The sequence below is a fragment of the Agelaius tricolor genome, unplaced genomic scaffold (genome assembly GCF_023055355.1).
Source record: "Agelaius tricolor isolate 1412-34295 unplaced genomic scaffold, bAgeTri1.0.p SCAF_17, whole genome shotgun sequence".
NCBI lineage: Eukaryota > Metazoa > Chordata > Aves > Passeriformes > Icteridae > Agelaius > Agelaius tricolor.
Genome location: NW_027269277.1, coordinates 1,805,824 through 1,823,686, shown reverse-complemented (window position 1 = coordinate 1,823,686; position 17,863 = coordinate 1,805,824). Strand labels below are relative to the sequence as shown.

The 17,863-nt window shown below is 40.1% G+C and overlaps 1 protein-coding gene across 3 annotated transcripts in view; it reads left to right on the top strand.

Moving 5' to 3' along the window:
• The window catches only part of DIAPH2 (diaphanous related formin 2), a 172,128-nt gene that overhangs the window by 11,540 nt on the left and 142,725 nt on the right, over positions 1-17,863 (top strand). The window contains exons 2-9 of one of the 3 annotated variants that reach the window (XM_071442163.1): positions 4,216-4,248; positions 6,476-6,652; positions 7,497-7,601; positions 11,131-11,151; positions 15,239-15,378; positions 15,759-15,833; positions 15,915-15,984; positions 16,961-17,097. In XM_071442163.1, coding sequence (XP_071298264.1) covers positions 4,216-4,248; positions 6,476-6,652; positions 7,497-7,601; positions 11,131-11,151; positions 15,239-15,378; positions 15,759-15,833; positions 15,915-15,984; positions 16,961-17,097 — 758 coding nt within the window. The remainder of the gene's footprint in view (positions 1-4,215; positions 4,249-6,475; positions 6,653-7,496; positions 7,602-11,130; positions 11,152-15,238; positions 15,379-15,758; positions 15,834-15,914; positions 15,985-16,960; positions 17,098-17,863) is intronic. The other 2 variants (XM_071442165.1, XM_071442164.1) reach the window with 2 other exon arrangements.

Sequence of the window (17,863 nt, the reverse complement as noted above, 5' to 3'; positions counted from 1 at the left end):
TGTCTGATATGATCTCCATCCTCTGGCATCTGTTCCCTCCCCTTCTGTGTGGGAGCAGTGCTGAGGCATCTCCCAGCAGGTGATTAAGGATTGCTGCCCTCTGCTGTTAATGATTTACCAGCCTGGCTCACCCTCGGGCTTTATTTAGCACGAGGAATTATCAAACTTATTTCTGGAGCATTGCTCATTCGTGGATGGTCATTTTCCTGGGGAGAAACTGGAGAAACTGGGCAAAGCTGGCAGCTTCCCTTGGGGAGGTGGTGCCATCCTGCCCTGACTCAGGGATGCCAGCAGTTGTCCATCTGCCTTTTGGCAGCCCCTGCTTCCCTCCATGCTCAGCTCTAGGTTGGGCCTTAATTTAAAACGTTGAATAATGCACATTCAAAGGGTTTGTGAAGCAAGCAGCTGCAAGGCAAACAAGATTTTTTCCATATGGTGTCATATAGCCCAAATGTAAATGTACAACAATAGTAACAAAACCATCGGTATTGCTCAATTCAAGTGTTTTGGAGAAAGCAGATGGATTACAACAGTCATTTCAAGGTTTTTCTGAAAGCATGGTGAATGCTCCTCAAAGTGTGAAAAATATGATGCTAAAGCAAACACTAGTAATAAAATTAGTAAAGATATAATTCACAAAATGTCAGGTATACTTCATCATGGGTAAAGATCTTGAAAGGCCTAAATGAGTGTGTAGTCCTGGTTTCTGCACATCAGCCTTTATAGCTTGGATATCTTTTCACCATTTCCTAGGTGCCTTTTCAGATTGAATTCCAAAACTGAATATGTTAACAGATGGTTAAATTGTCTAATGGGAATATTATTCATCCTCTGAACTGAAGAACAGAGGTTGTAGGAGTGAGTTCTATTTTGTGACTAAGATTCAAGATGCAGACAACTTTTTGTACTTCAAATATTAACCAGGTTGTGCTTTGTCCCTTTCAACTCCCTGGGTTCAGGTGCTCATATGGGAAGTTATTCCTTTCCTGCTTGTATGCAAATTAAAAAGCTCCTGTCCTTGAGTGGAACTTTACCATGGCTTTTGCAGGTGTTGAAGTCGAGGTAAATTTTAGAAAACAGCAGTATCAGCACAGTTAAAAAAAAAAACCCAAGAAAACAACAAAAAACCCCCTGAAAGTTGAGAGAAGGTCAAGTTTCTGGTTGCTACCCCTAGAAAATGAGCTTTGCTGGGAGCAGTGGAGCTGCAGGAATGGATGTTCCAGAGCACCCCAGTTTGCCTGGGCAGTGGAGGGAAAATCGCTGAAAGGTTTAGAAGTTGCCCAGCTGATCACTGTTCATTTGCACGTGGTGATCTGGGAGTTACTGCTGATTGGATTTTTGTGGTGAGAGTGAGACTCCTGAGCATAACAATTAAGAACATGGGAAAGTAATACTTAAATATAATCAATCCATGTAAATGTACCTCAGTGTACAACTCACAGCCAGCTGAAGTGATTTGGAAGGTTTTATTAAAGCACAAGTTAGGAAAAGGTATAAACAAGTAGACTTGCTGTGAGTTTTGTATTAAAAGTTGATGCAATCACCTCAAGTAATTGAATTCAGTGAATGTGACATTGTTGCTGTTGTAGCCTGCATTGTTTGCATGAGGAAGCAGTGATTTTTGCATCAGGAAATGTAGTGATCCACAAATACCTTTCTACTGTTTTCATGTGCAAGATTTCAATTACTCTGAATATTAGCTTGGCTGAAAGAAACCTTTTGAGATAAAGAATTGTCTGGTGCAGGTGCATTAGTATATGCTGTTATTTTTGTGTGATTTACTGTCATCATCTGTCTGTGCTTATAAAAGTAGCCAGATGCACAGAGTAAACTAAGACTGGGAAGAGTGACTAGAAAATGATATTAACTGTTGATGGACTGGCAAGGCTGTGTTTGAAAGGGAGAACTCTATCACTTAAATCTTCTAAGTATAGAACTAAGTCAGTAGGAAATAGTTCTCTGGTATAGATGCTGAAGAAATCCTGTGGTTTGTGTTGACATTATAACTAGGGGAGGGAGATGATCTGCAGCTGTCTTAAATTGTATATGTATTTTAGATATAAAGGTTAATTTGGTATCCTTTATCTGCAAATGTTTCCCCAGAGGTTTTTGTGAAGCCTTTTCCCTTGGGCTGCTCCTGCAAACAGGGACTCAGTGTCTTTAACAAGCCAGGAAGGTACAGATCTTTCTGTCTTGTGTTGCTCTGGCTGTCTCATAGATGGCAGAAAGAATAATGCTAGAGGACTACAGAATCTACAATATCTTAAATTTCCTTCCAGAGAGCTAAACTACTTTTGGGTTATGTTCTGAAATCAGCCTGGAAGCGCCATTTCTTTGTTAGCACAAGAGATTGTCAAAATGGTGTGAGGATCTGTGGCTACAGAAGTGCCTTGACTTTGCCTGCAGCTCCTTGCAGTGTCTCTGCTACCTGTTAGATGTGCTGCTTATCTCGAGTGGCTGCTGGCAGCAGTGGAGCTGTGCACCAGAAGGGAATCTGGGAAGAGTGCTTGCAGGGCCTGAAGAAATGCAGTGTGCTATCTTGTTTTAGTATTCTGTACTTTGCCCAGAGCAGTTTGAGTGACAAATGCAATGTAAGTGTAGAGATGGGGTAGATGATCCTGTTCCAGCTTCTGGCAGAGATTGACAGTACTTAAATGAGAAGGGGAAAAAATGTTCTCGTACAAGTAGCTCCTAAAATGTATATGGAGTTTCAGAACTTCTTGCTTGCCTGGCTGTCTCTATTAAAAACAGGCTCAGGCTTTACTTCGTTTTTCTCTCCAGTCTCAATTAAAAGGTTTATTTACCAGAGTGCTAAGTGGGCATCTTAGTTTTGCTTTCAAGATGATAAATTCCATCCTAAGCCCAGGTGAGGGGAATACAGGAGAGCTGTAAGGAAGGGCCTTGAGATGGGGCAGTTTGGAAGATGAAAGGCTGCTGTCAACACCTGGAGGTGCAGAACCTGTCAGGCTCAGGTGGAGCTGGTTCAGAGCAGCCCATCTGGTGCTGTGTCCTAGGTTTGGGACCAAAACAGCACAGACAGAAAGAACCCCCCCAGTGCTGCAGCTTTTGCTGAACAGCCCTTCCCAGTCTCCAGGATTTCTGCTTCTTGTGAGCTCCCTCCAGGAGCAGGGGGGGTGGCCTGGAGATGGGGACACAGCTGGGACAGCTCATCCACAGTGACCAAAGACATTCCAAAACGTTTTACATCATGCTGAGCAGTCAAGGCAGGGCTGCAGGGTGGGGAGGAGCAGTTTTTCCAAATCATCAGGTGCTCAGAAGCTGGGTATGCATTGCCCTGCTGATGCCAAACAATGGCTTTTTTATTTGTTTCTTTATTTTCTTTATTCCCATCAGTTATTACATTGTCTTTATATCTCAGCCATCAAGAGTTTCTTGCTTTTGTACTTTTGATTGGCTACATGATCCTGCTGGGAGGGAATGAGTGAGGACTGACCTGTGAGCTGAGGTTTGTCCTCTCCTCTGTCCCATGGATTTCTGAATGCTTCTCAAATTCTGTCCCCCCATGAGGTCTAGACCTGAGCTCCTTTCATGACTGCCTTGTGTCAAAAAGCAGTCATGAAAGGAGCAAAGTTCCTGAACCAAATGCTTCCTCGATAATGCCTGTTGATATTGGTGTGCAATACGTGCAGGTTTTTGGCCGTGAATAAAAACATAATGCTGGGTGATGGTTGTCAGCAGGATTTTCCTGCTTAGGAAGAAGTGAGGAGGGAGGGAGGGTGGTTTGTGCATCATCACTTCAGTGCCCTGAGCCAGTTCCTCTCCAGGCTGGTGACTCAGTGGCCAGCAGCAGCTGGCAGGAGGCTGCAGGAGGTGCTGGGCAGTGCAGGGCCCTGAGCTCACATCCCGTGGTGCTGCTGACGCACGGCCAGCCCTGCGCTGTGTTTGTTTGGAAACCCTGCCGGGAGCCCTGGCTGCTCCTTTGGGCAGCGCTGGGGCTGCTGCAGCTCTGAGGCTTCGGGGGCATCAATTCCATACCCAGAGGATAGGGTGCAATGGGATGCAGGCTTGCTTTTTCACAGAAAAAATGGGCTTTCTGTGTCCATTTCCCTGCAGGTTTTTAGAACATTTAGTGAAATTTCAAATGATTTTTAATGTTCAATTACATGAAATAGACTCCTTTATTCTGAAGCAGTAGGTAACGCTGTCTTTTTTTCTTTGATTTGTGTGTGTTGTTTTTTGTTTTTTTTTTAATAGAATATTCAAATAAAAACTTTGGCAGATGATGTGGTAAGGTCTTTGTAGCATCTTAATTTGCAATGGTAACTCCACGCTGCATGCTACTTTACTCAACGTTGTGGACAAAATAACATTCTTATAAGGATATGAAGCATTGGATGGCAGAAAGTTGAGTGACTATTCCTAAAGATCTTAATTTGTGGCTTCAGTTGAAGAAGATTAATCATGATTTCTATTTGGAGAAACTTCCCTAAGCACATTTGAAATACTTTAGTAATACTGTGGCTATGTTGAAACTGTTGCTCAACAGTTGAAGTGTTATTTCTCTTGACCTTCTCTTTACCAGTAAATGGTCTTCAGTGGCTCTTCAAAGCTGGTTGCCACATGATTCAAGTGGAACCATTTTGGGTAATAAATGTCCACTGAATGCCAAGGAACAAGTGTGTGTTCAGCAGCATTAACTTGATAAAGCTGAATACTTTGAAACTGGTTCCAAAGCATTTTTTCAGAAAATTGATTTCATTAAAATTACCGCCTTGTATTATATATATACAAAATAAAGGCAGACTGGTTCTTTAGTTAATGATTGTCTGCACATCTGAAATGAGGAAATGGTGCCTGGAAATCACACAGAAGATTCCTTTGTGTCTTTCCAGTGATCTCACCGGTGCAATCTAATTGAACAAATTTGGTGTTAATAAGTTACACTTGAAACAGATGAAATGTGGTGCAATTGGATCTTAAATGACTTTTTGTGACTGTTGAATGGTCAATATAAAACTGCATTTCAGGCACTGTCATATCCTTGGCTTTTCACCAGGCTATGCCCTAATTTTAGTTTCCAAAAGTGTAATTTAAACTATTCTAATGAGGTAGAAAATGGATTAAAGTTATGTTCTTACTTTGTCAAAGACATTAACGGTATCCTTATAGGTATTGTGCTTCTGTCCACAAATATAAAAATATCTAAGGAACAAAACCTCAAAAAAAGTTCAAAAGAAGTTCAAAGGGAATGCAGCTTATCTAGGGACACTTTCCTTCAGAGATTTAAGGTAATCTCCTAGGATCTCAACAATAACAACAAAAACAACGAACAACAAAAATTAATAAAAAGAAACAAAGCAACAGAAATATAATCTTTCTTCTCCATACTGCACAGCTCTCACTCTAGTGTCTCCACTCTGGACTCATTAATCTGAAATGAATCAATTTTTGCAAACAAAGTCTGTCTCCATCAGACACTTCACACCTCAGAGAGGTCATTTTGTTGCAGCCAATATAAATTTTGGTTGACAAGTTCTGGTGGAGATGACAGTGACTGCTCTGAGTGATCCTGGTAACCCTACATAAGCTGCTGTTAGATGAAAGCACATCTTCATAAGGCTGTTGAGTGTCTGAAACCAATACAGGAGTATTTGTGGATGCAAACAGTTCTTTGAGAAAAATTGCTGTATGCATGATGTTCTCAAATTGAACATATATATGTATATCTATAAAAATAAAGACAGATATTAAATAAAAGAATTCGGACTTTCTCCAGAATAGAGTTCTATGTTATAAACACAACAGAAATGGCCTTATAAGGAAGGTGCTGGTTATTTCCAACATTAACCCAGTAACTGAGCATGCTTCCAGCCCAGGAGTGGGGCTTGGTGTCAGCCCTAACCCGGGAGCCCTGGCAGTGCCTGGCCGTGTGTTTAACCCTGGGGGCTGCTGTGGGAGCCACCCTTCACCTGCCTTTCTCAAGCTCAGCACTAATTCCACGAGTTCCTCCTCAAAAACTCTCCAAGGGGTTCTGAGCTATGCTTGGAGCATTAATTCCTCTACAGACTTTCTTTTACTTCAGCAGGATGTTTTATAAGCCTGATGAACTTGTGAGTACCTCCTGCCCCACGCTGCCTTTTTTAGTTACCCTATAGCCCTTCAGGTGAAGGAACAGTGGACATTGCCTTTGTGGTACCATATTTATTCACTGTCAGGATAATTAGTAATGGGAGAAGATGACCTGAAGATTTTGAAGTGCTAGCAGTTTAACCTAGCTGGTGCCATTTTGGATCAGTGCAAATTATTTAAATCCTTTTTGCATGTGACCTGTCATGAGTTTACCTTGTATGTTATTGTCTTTCTGTGCAAAGTAATCTCTAAATATTAGAGTACTTTTACTTACAGTTCAGTTTAACTCTGATGCTTGAATTAACTAAAAACACGTGCATTGCTGCCATCCAATTGGCTGCTTTTCTCTCTTTCTATTTCTGCTTATTTTGGAATGTCTTTGCAGCGTGACAGAATCACAAGCTTCAGGAAATCAGCTGTGAAGAAGGAGAAGCCTCTCATTCAGCATCCTATTGACTCCCAGCCTTCCATCAGTGAGATCCCACATGCCCAGGCACTTGTGGATGAGCGCTGCATGAACTTATCAGAGAAAGAAGTTATGGATCTCTTTGAGAAAATGATGGTAAGATGTGCTATGGGGAGAAGTGTCCTGTTCCACTGGGTAGCTCTGCTCTGTTCTGTGGAGCTGTCTTTTGAAGGATTGGATAAGTGTTAATTAACCCTTGCTTGATTGGCTCGTTAAGGGATTGGTTTTTAACTTTTCCAAGTAACGGTAATTGAAGCAGACAATGGGTCTGTCTCACAGACACCTAAGTTCAGTGACAAGGCTGTTCACCAGGAGTGATTACAGAGCATTGACTGCTCTTAGGTGCCAGTCTGAAATTCCTTTGACTTTTAATGGCAAGCCGAGTCATGACTGGTAATGACTGCATTGTATTTAATCAGTTATCAAGTTAAAAGAAATGTCTTAATAGATTTAATCTAGCAGAGCATTTTGACTTTTAGGCTTATTTTAAATACATCAATTGGAACAGTTTCAGCTCTATCCCTTCCTCAAGCTACTAATCCATGTAATAACAGCCCTCTGATTAGATAGTGCAGGAATGGTGTCCACTGTGATAAGATTTCACTAAAAACACAGCAACATGTCAAGAGCTGGCACTTCTGCATCAACTTGAGATGTAGAATTGTTGTACTTGTCCTCTAGATTTACTTCTTGAGCCAAATTTTACAAATGTTAACTCCCTTTGATTCAGTTTAGATTTTGGGTAAGTCTCAAAAACAATGAACACTTGAGGTGACAGAACTATAGGAGAATATCAGGGCAAAGTCAAACACACACAGATAAACTGGGAAAAGTCACTTGTTTGTTTGAAAATTAATTAACAAAAGTAGCTTAAAAAGAACAAAGACTACTGAAAACCCTGAGATGTGTTCCTGATGTTGTGTGCTCTGGTTCTTTGCAGGAGGACATGAACCTGAACGAGGAACGAAAAGCTCCTTTACGGGACAAGGACCTGAGCACCAAACGTGAGATGGTTGTCCAGTACATTTCTGCTACTGCCAAATCCGTAAGTACTCCCTGAGGAAGGAGCTTGGCTTGCAGTCTTGGGCTTTTCAAGCTTGAAACTTGAATTTTTTTGTCTGGATTTATCTCAGAGTGGTAGGAAGAAATAAATGTGTACTTGCTAACACGCTTGTGAATGCTTGCAGCTGCATCTGAGCAGTTGCTTTGCATTTGCCTTGCTGGGCAATGTCAAAACTTGGTCCTTTCTTGGAAGCCATAAGAAATTGCAAATCCAATGATGTAGAGTCATGGATGGAACCTGAGCATATTTCTGTGCAATTCATCTTCAGAATTTTTTGGTACCCAAAGTTTCTTTGTGGTTTCAGTAGCGATGTATGTGCTAGACTCCTGTAGTGAAAGGATGGTCATAAAACCAGTTCCAAATTACATTTTGAATAGAAAAAATGTTTTGACTTTTCATTGATGTCGATTATTCTCTGTAATTTAATTGATTGATTAACCCTTCATGCAGAATTTTTGAAGTCTGTCTTCTTTGGGGTGCAAGAAGTGCAAGGAAATTGAAGACTGGGTACACAGACATTTTTGGGGTAGAGAAATAAAATTTCAAGTAGTGAAGAGCTGCAGTTTATTTTCTGCAGTTGAACTTTTGTACTAATTAGTTATAAAATACACCAGCAATGCTTTGTGTGTGTTAAAAGTTGACTGTGGCAAATATAGAAATAAGTAGAGATTATGTTGGTGTCTGGCTAAGGAATCTTTAAGCATAGACTGCAAGCAGTACAATTGACTTGTTAACCTTGAAAATCACCTCTGCAGAGTTAAATTTCAAAAATTAAGATGACAATGACATGCAATTATTATGCAAATGCCTTGCCTGAGACATTATAAACTTCAGTGAGGAGAAGTTTGTGTTATAATGGTGATGAAATGGTAATGAAAGTGGTGATTTAAGTTCTGAGAGGAGTGATGTTCCTGCATGAGTTCATCTTAAAGAAAATCCAAAGTCCTTTAGCGTGTGCTGGAAGGAATCCAGTGCTTTAAGCATGGTCCAACTGAATGTACAAATTACTGGAGAATTATTCACGCTTAGGCAGTGAATGTTATGAACTATGAACTAGACTGTCTTTGGGAACTGTTAATTATGCTTTGTAAGGTTTTTATCTTCACTTCATGATCAATATTAAATCTGGAATTTTTTCTTAGTATGCAGAAATACTTTAGTGAAGCAGTAGATTAAGGCAGTAGAAATGGAAGTATTTGCATTTTCCCCCAAAATGCAGTTGAACAATGGTGATGTCTCTCATGTACAGTGCAATTGAAATGTAGCTGCCTCCAGCCCCAGAACTGTGCAGCTGAGTAAGGAAAGCATGTCTACCATTGCATGGCTCACTGCTGAAATGTTCATGCATTGCATTGCTCCCCATGTGTGCTGCAGCATGGGAAACAGAACTGGCAAGACATTTGCCTAAATGTACTAATAATTTAAAAAGAAGTCATCCTAAAAGGTCCTCATACATGAATGTCCACTTTGGGCTTAAGTCAGCACCAACAGTGTGGCTGTTTTACACATTGCAAAGTGTTTTTCCTAGAGGAAAAACAACTCATATTAAAGTTTGTGTGCTTCAGTATGTCCTCCTTGCAATTGAATCACAGCATTTGAATGGAATCCTCCAGAAATACACATTACCTTTCTGTAGTGTTATCCTAATTTAACTTTTAAATAGCTTGCATCTTGATTGTTAAAAAAAAGAAATTAAAATACAGAGGTTAATTTTAAAATGTTGATTGGGATCTTATGATGGCGCCAAACCTCATTTTCCCTTGTGATTTCATCTTCTGTTTAGTGCAACTACTATTCTGCTCAATGAAATCAAGCCCTACTCAATCTTGACTGCATCATGAATTGTCAAACTTTCCTTTCTTCAGGATTGTCTTCCATGAAAATGCTGGTTGCATTCAAAATGATCTGTCTTTAAATTTGCTACCTTTTTCTTTTGTCACAGATAATTATCTTCCCTTTTTACCCTGCAAATACTTGGACCTTCTGCTTAGAGCTCACAAAACACATTTAACAGTTGATGTGACTTTTCTTGCAGTTCATTTCATGTTTGTTTTAATTAGGCTTTTGAGCTCCCTCCCTTCATGTGAAAATATCACTCTCATTTGCTGATGTTGTCTTAACCAAATTATTTTCGATTTGGTGCTTCATTTTCTCTGCCTGTGTGCTGTCTGCAGCATGTTGACCATGCTTTTCTGAAACACTTGTCTTCAGAGTTCTGAGAAAGGAACTTTGGGTTTCACTGGGTGAAGAAAGTTTTCCTTGGCCTTGGAGGACATATAGAAGCTGATGAGCTGGATGCTTTCATGGGAAGTGATTTTCTGTGCTTCTCATTCCTTCTCTCACTTGAAGAGAAAGATTGTTAACCATGGAAATTATACCTGAGAACTGGTGAAGGACTGAAATTCTGTTCCAGAACTGACCCTGGTGACATTTTGTGCTGTACTGACTAGTTGAACATTGGTGAGAGGAGAAGATAATAGAGCAGGAGAGGAGATTGTCTGGTGCTGGCAATCCCTTCTTGTGCTTCTAGGGGCAACTTCTTCAGGAAGAGAAGTGTTGGTTGTGAGAGACTTGCAGGCACTTTTGTTTCTGACAGAGTTCCTAAAGGAAAAATGGAAAAGAGTAGAAAATGAAGCAGATAGAGGCTGAGCAGAGCAGTGGTGATCAGAGGAAGGTGGCTGTGCAGTGAACTGGCTGCTGGCAGCCTGCAGCAGGTGAGCTCAGGTGAGCAGAGCAGGGCAGGCTGCACTGCTGGAGCCGATGGCCACGGTGCTCCCAGCAACCTGGGCATTTGTGCAGGGTGACAGAACGGGCACAGATGTGCTGCCTGCCTGCACTTTCCTCTGGGGAAAGTCACCTTTTTGTTCATGAATACAGAGAGATGCTGTTCCATGGTGAAGAGGAGATGGCATTCTGAAAATCACTGTTTAATTATCCATGTAATTAAAAGCATCCATACTGAGCAGTTGAATAAAAATGTCATGTGAGATTTTCTGAAATGCAAGTTGGAGTTCTAACTGTAGGCTATGTTTTTGATTACAAAAACTTAATTAAATTCAGTGGTGACATCATCTAAACAGATCAAAAGCTCCACAATAAAAGCAGTTGTTATACATACAAGGAAGTCAGTATGCCATTAGTGTTCTCAGTGTCATATGTAAAGGATCTGACCTGATAATTTTAACAAATGGCATATTTAATCTTTCAAGATGTAGCTGTCAAGACAGGTATTCAGTTATTTGTAGGTAAATGTGTCAAATACTGAAGATTCAGCAGCAAAACATAAGAATTTGAAATTGTTGCTCCTGCTGTAGAGCTGCTGTTTTCCTGTAGAGAAGCTCTGACCCCTAAACAGGTTGATAAAGTAATAAAAGAATGTAACTACTACTAATGATTGAACACTGAAAAATGTGTGTGCAACTACATCCTACTAAGTACTGTGCTGTGTTTATTTATGTTTATTATTATCTTTTTTACACAATAACCTCTCTTGGCTGACCACTGCATGCAGATAGTCGGAAGTAAAGTTCCGGTGAGTACGAACACCAGAGTTTTGTTTTCCCTTATGAACTTCCCTTTTTAGAGACTAGGCTGGAATAGTTTGGATTTTTATCTGGATTTTAAAAGTTCAGCGGGCACAACTGAATCCTTGTTTTATCAAAATAATTGTCAATCATGTTGATCTTAGCAGAATGAGATCATTGCTTTCACTTTTGAGGGATTTCTTCAAGTTTTCAGGAGTCTATTTCTAAATCCTTCAAACTCACTGAGCTCATCTCTTCATTATGAGCAACAAATACAATTTAAACTTGTCTTGCCTTTTATTGAAGGCAGGCACTTGAAATTTAAAATTGACAATATTTGGCTTATTTCGTTCTGTTTAGATGGGGAATTTTTTATGTTCCAATTGTTGTTATTCATAGCTTGCCTTGGAAATGCCAACTTCAGCAATCAATGTGACAATAAGATTAATTTAGAGGATTCAGGAGGTCAATATGTTTAAGATCACTGAGAGCATAACTTTTCTCTTATTAAGGACTCATCTACATTTTATGTTGTTTTGATTGAATTCAAATATTATAAACAAATATTTGGGATTTAATTGGTTGGAGTGAGTTCAGCAAGTTTTTGTTTCCTTGTATATAGGATTTTTTTTTAATAATTACATATGGTTTTAAAGTAGTGGTTGAAAGCAAAAATGTTCTTTTAAATTATGGATGGACTTTATTTTTGATTACAGCTAAAATAGGCTTTTCAGGTACAGCAAGCCTTTCCACTTATTCAGTAATTAAATTATCATATTCAGTAATTAAATTCTGTAGTAGAAATAATAGGGAACAATCTATGACTTGAAACTGTCTAATCGTCACCTCAGATGTAGTTAGGTTTTTCTCCTACACACTATATTCTTATATATTTTTTTCTTGGCTTTGTTTTATTCAGAGTGGCCCTTAAAGAGACTTGTGTTCACCAGTACTTTTTAGTTTTGTGCACACTATTGGCTGTTCCCCTAACTGAGGAAAATATCTTCATTGTGCTTATGTATTTATAAGTATTTGATTTTTGAGGGGACAAATTACTAATTTTCCAGTTCAGTGTGTTAAAACCAGTTTCAAAAAATCCCTGCTGCTGTGTAATTTCCTTTTGGTATGAATTAGCCTGAACAGCTGCTTTGTGAAGAGGTTATTTTATAAAGCAAGCTGATATTCCCAGAATGGGTAGGGGGGAAATTCTGAGATGCTTTCCTCCCCATGCCTTTGAGTTCAGGGTCTGAATGGAGAGCAAGAACAGCTCTGCATTAAAAGCATGTTTTTGTGCAAATAACTTGCTAAATACTAAAACCAGAGATGCTGTGCCTGGTGTATGGCTTTGCACATCATTGCTTGAAGAGCTCTTGCACCTCTGTGTGCTTCCTCCAGGGTTCATCCTTTAGGAGCTGCTTGCTTCTGCCAGCACGTGGAGCTGTTTCCTTCAAGATCTACAGATCCACCCTGATCAGGGAGGAGAGGAGTTTTGGGATGTTCCTGGTAGTGCTGTTGGGTTGTAGAGATGGCAGAGAAGAGGTTCCCTGTTCATGGGAACTTGGGAGCTTGAACTGATTTGAATTTTACATGGGATCCTCAGCACTGGAGGGACTGCTGTGTGGTGCAGGCTCTCATTTGAGCTGGCATCAGGGAATCATCCTCTGCCTTAATTGTAACACTGAAGGTGACCAGTCATAAAGGAATTTCTCAGATTTCCATTCTTGAGCATTGGTTTAATCTCTGAACATTCTGATGTGGGACCCAACCCCCTTCAGTTTCTTTCTACTTCCCTTTTGCTTCCATCTTTATTAGGTGTTCTCCTGTAAACATTTTTCACTGAGACCTTACACCTCAAAGTAAATGAGAAATGTTTGTATCCAAATCTGATCCATGTAAAGGCATAGCAATTCTTAAAAATAGTATTCCAGTCAAACTCTTTGAATAGGGAAATAAAAGCAGTAGCACCTGGTTCAGCATTCGAGTTAGCATGGCTAGAGGTGAGAGTGGATTGAGACTGAGACATTCCCTGATTGCAGGGAATAACAAAGTAATCCTGGTGAGCTGAAAATTCTCTGAAAGATTTCAAGAATGGATTTTTATGAGCTGTCTTGAGTCACCATCCATTTTGAAGAAGGAGGAAAATAAGGAAGAGGAGTTGGTTCCTTATTGCTGTGCAGTTCAAGGTGCTTTTTAAAGAGCCAGTGAAGAAATCTGCCTGTCCTGCAAGCTGTGGAAGGAGCCTTAGCAGAGCACACTGCCAGTTCCTTGAGCTGCTGATCTGTTTTTGAGGATGTCATGGGTCTTCTGCAAATGAGGGACTGGGCAGAGCAGAGGTGCTTCACCAATGGCCTGGATGGCACAGAAGGAGGAGGCAGCAGGATCCCAGCTTGGGTTAAATATGAAACAAAGAGCAGCAAAGACTTGAGGTTGCCCCATTCTGAACTGGAGTCTCCTGTGGAGCTCGCAGCAGGCTGCAGTGAAGGACAAACTCATGCTGGGAGCAGCCACTGCCTTGCATTCTGGAGAGCTGTTCAGAGTCTGGCTCCACAGGCAGTGGCATTGACTGAAGTTGCCATTGCCTCATCTCTGTACATTTTGTGGCTCTGAGCAGCATTTCTGTTCTCTTCTTTTACCATTTGAGGAATGGCTGAAATAACAGCTGGATCTGTACTGTGTAGGTGATGTGCATTATTTGCACACAAAATCTTTTCTGATTCCCATCCATCCAATGGGTGGGATAAAGCTGTTCCTTTTTCCTAGTTCTTTACCTTTTGGTCCTTCAGAGTGATGATTTTTCTGAATTTTGATGATATTTGATGTGTTAATCTCATTTACAATCAGCTCCTACTCCTATAAATGTAACCCCACCCATTTATTCCTTTTTCTTTTGGTGGAAGAGCATCTTTGTTTAGGATGTTGATGGAGACTGATTCTAGTCCCCCTGTATCCTTCTTACTCATCTTTCCCTGGTCCTTTGATGTGATGCCCAGCTGAAGGTGCTTTGCAGGTCAGCAAGGAGCAGCCTCAGAGCTGACCCAGTGCAGAGGACCCTGATGTCTCCCTGCAGTCAGTCTGGGCTGGTTTTGTTCTGAATCTGAAAGTATATTGTGAACACAGCTCTGGTTTGTGCCTGGAATCTGCCTAGGTCTAAGTCATTAAATTAAATTTATCTGAGTCTTTTTGTCATCAGCCATACTTTGTGTATTTTTGGAAAATGAATGGTAAGAATTTGAAGAGAGCAAAGCAGCAGCTTCATAAGAAGTGGAGCTTTGTGAAAGAGAGACAAAAAATGGAATATTTGTGGTGGAAGTGATACAATTAAAACCAAATACATCTAAATCCTCTTCTAGGACAGGCACTTGCTAGTGCATTTGCACCCATGACATCTTTATCAGGCTCTCTTCAACAGACCCTTCAGAGCTAAGGAGCTTTAGGAGCTGCAAATGAATCAAAACCACTCTTCTGAGATAAGCCTGCTGCAACTTGTCAGAGCTGTACAAAAGATTAGTTGCACCTTTTGGAAAAGTGTTTTGTCTTTTTCAAGAGTTTGAATACTATAGCTCTGAAAACTGATATTCAGGTATTTAGTAGTGAAATACTGTGTGAGTAGTTATTCTTCTGTAGTGGCACTTCAGTAGGAGGGAGCCCTTTGTCAGATCACCTGTATGATTTTTTTGCAGCAAGCAAGAGCCTCTAGAGATCTCTATTAGGGGTCAAACATGACCTATGGTACAGCAAAAAATGGGCTCAGGAAGTTGCATGAACTGGGTTCTTTGTATGTCTCTCTTTATGATTGTTTCCAATACACTCTCATTACATATGGTAATACAGCTGAATGATGGAATTAAACTTTTCTATTCCATTTGCAGTACATGCACTTTTATTCCAAGTGAAAAAGAATCCAGCAAAAATCATTATCCTTGTGATGTAAAACCAAAAGTATTAAACACTGATGACAAATCCAAGTCAAATCAGCTGTCTTGAATACTTGTACTATGATTTGGAAATTGCTATGGAAATATTAGTCCTCTATTTTATCATCTCAGCACTGTTTGATCACTAGAACACTCAGCAGCATTCTGCCTTCTATGCTAGGGGGGACTAAAAAACAGCAAGCACGAGTGTACCCTGTCCTCACAAGAGTACATCCACGAGCTGCGGTCTGGAATTTCAGATGAAAAACTTCTCAATTGCCTGGAGTCTTTGAGAGTGTCTCTAACCAGCAACCCAGTCAGGTAAGCAGAGCAATTTCTGCAGCAGTTTTCATCATGCTGTTTTTGCTAAGCAGGAGAGTTGTGGGCTTTGGGGTTTTTTGGAAAGCAGAGCCATTGTGCTAATGCTTGCGGACAGGAGAGCAGTGCTGTCAGCACCCTGGATCAGGAGCAGTGAAATGGTTGCAGCTGTCTGCAGGATCTCCTCACCTTTCTCTGTGGCTTTCAGCAATTTGTACTTGCTGGAACTGTTTGCCTTCGTGGCTGATCAGATCTTTTGGGAAGTGAGACCGAGACTGAAGCCTGTGAAGGGATGCACAAGCAGTAACGGAGAAATGGCTTTGCAAGTTCTGCATTTGATTAAGAAATAATTAAAAGCATTTTTCTCTGTTTTTTTTTTCCAGCTGGGTTAACAATTTTGGACATGAAGGTCTTGGGCTCCTGTTGGATGCATTGGAAAAGCTTCTGGACAAGAAACAGTAAGGACCTGGATCATTTGAAGGGAGGGATGGGGAGGTTGTGAGGATTTTCCTTATGTGATTTTCCTCTTTGCTTTCAAGGCAAGAAAGTATTGATAAGAAGAATCAACATAAACTTATCCAGTGCCTCAAAGCATTTATGAACAATAAAGTAAGTATTATTTTAAATTCACATATTTTCTCACTTTTGGGTTTGAGTTCAACATGTATATAACATGGTAAATGGGAGAGGGAAGGAAAGCTTTTATATGCAGTATTTGGGAATGCCAGTCTTGAACTTAGTGTAACTTCTCTTCAGAGTGTTCTTCGTGAATATTTCTGCATTTTTTCTTATCTTTGTTAAATATTACTGATTTTTGGAAGTAACATCTTTGATAAAGAGAGGATGATAGTATAAATTTAAGGTAAGTAAATATGGAAATTAATTACTTGGAAGCTTAAAAAAAAAGCTTTCCAAATTCAGATTTCAATACATGATTCTTAATATAATGTACTTTTCACTTGATTTAAATTGAGTAGCATTTGATCTCTTTTTAGCTGCAGTTTTAAAGTTGGTTGGTCATGGGTAAAGGGTTAGGTTAAGTTGTATCTGATTTGTTTCTAACACAGCTTACTCAGGTTTACAGATTATGAGTACCTTCTGGAAGCTGATGTGTAAAATTTGTAGTTTTGCTTTATTCATAGCAAAATCTGAAGTCTTGCATTTATATGTCCTCCCCAGCAAATAAAACTGCATAAAAGTTACTTTTAATTACTTTTGCTCAGTTTAGAAAAATCTCACAGAAGAACTTGTCCAATGAATTAGGAGAAAAGCAGATTTTTCCTACTTCTGAGGTGTTTCAGATATAGACAGAAAATAAAACCTGACTTGTCTTTTGGTGGGTGCTGATTTTACAAGGTCCTGGTGTCCCGAGGAGCTGAATTTGGTTCTCTCTGTTAGGGGAAAGCCTCCAGTGCAAGACTGGGGACCCTGACTTGTGTCCCCAAGCAGTGATGGCCAGGGGCTGGTGGGGTTTTGGGGGGTGCTCTGGGATGAGGGGTTGGGGGAATCCCTCAGGATCTCAAGTTGGGGATGAATTTCCAAGGCAGGCACAACCTTTTCACCACGAGCTTTTTGTTTCTGCCAGTACGGTTTGCAAAGGATCCTAGGAGATGAAAGGAGCCTCTTGCTGCTGTCAAGAGCAATTGATCCAAAGCAACCCCACATGATGACTGAGACAGTGAAAATCCTTTCTGCTATCTGCATTATTGGGGAGGAAAACATGTAAGTGAGATATTGAAGCTGTTTTTTTTTTGGTGCTCATGAGTTGTTAGTTTGGACACAGGTGAGAAAAGTTGTCAATGAAGCAAATGTAACCTGTTAAGTTTTAATAATGTGGTTTGAAATTAAAGAGACTTCACCTGTAGTGTTGCCCTAATTCAGTATTAAATCAGAGAAAAGCAAATGAGCAGAGACCTACAGACTGTGGCTGAAGTGGAAGATGTGAAAGGACAAATCACCTCTTTACCACAGGAACCAGGAATTTACCTTTACAGCTGGGCTTTGGAACAGTTCAACTTGGAGTTATTTAGCACATGCCCATGAGATTTTTAAAACAAAGATGATCACTTGGCATATGTTTCCTGTAATTTCACCACTGTGTTTATTTACTAAAGGTTAAAATGGGCAACTTCATGTCTTCTGTTAAAACATTCTGATTCCTGAAAGGACATTTTAGTAGGATTTCCAGATGTTAAACATGTCCACTGTTATCAAGTGCACAGTTTGCAAAGGGAGGGATTTTTTCCCCTCATTGGTTGTTTGATTACTGAAAAAATAATATGGAGATTTAGTCACCCCTTTTTTCTCATTTCTGCATTAATCTTGTAGACATTTATAACACTTGCTTCTTGGATTGTTTTCATCTTCTGTAGATAAATGCATTTAAACTCTGTCAGTGCACCAAGCCTTGAGTTGTGTGAGTATTGAGCTGAGAATGTTTACAAGGAGTGAGGTGGCTGTGCTGTGCTCTCCTGACAGTTTGTGTCTC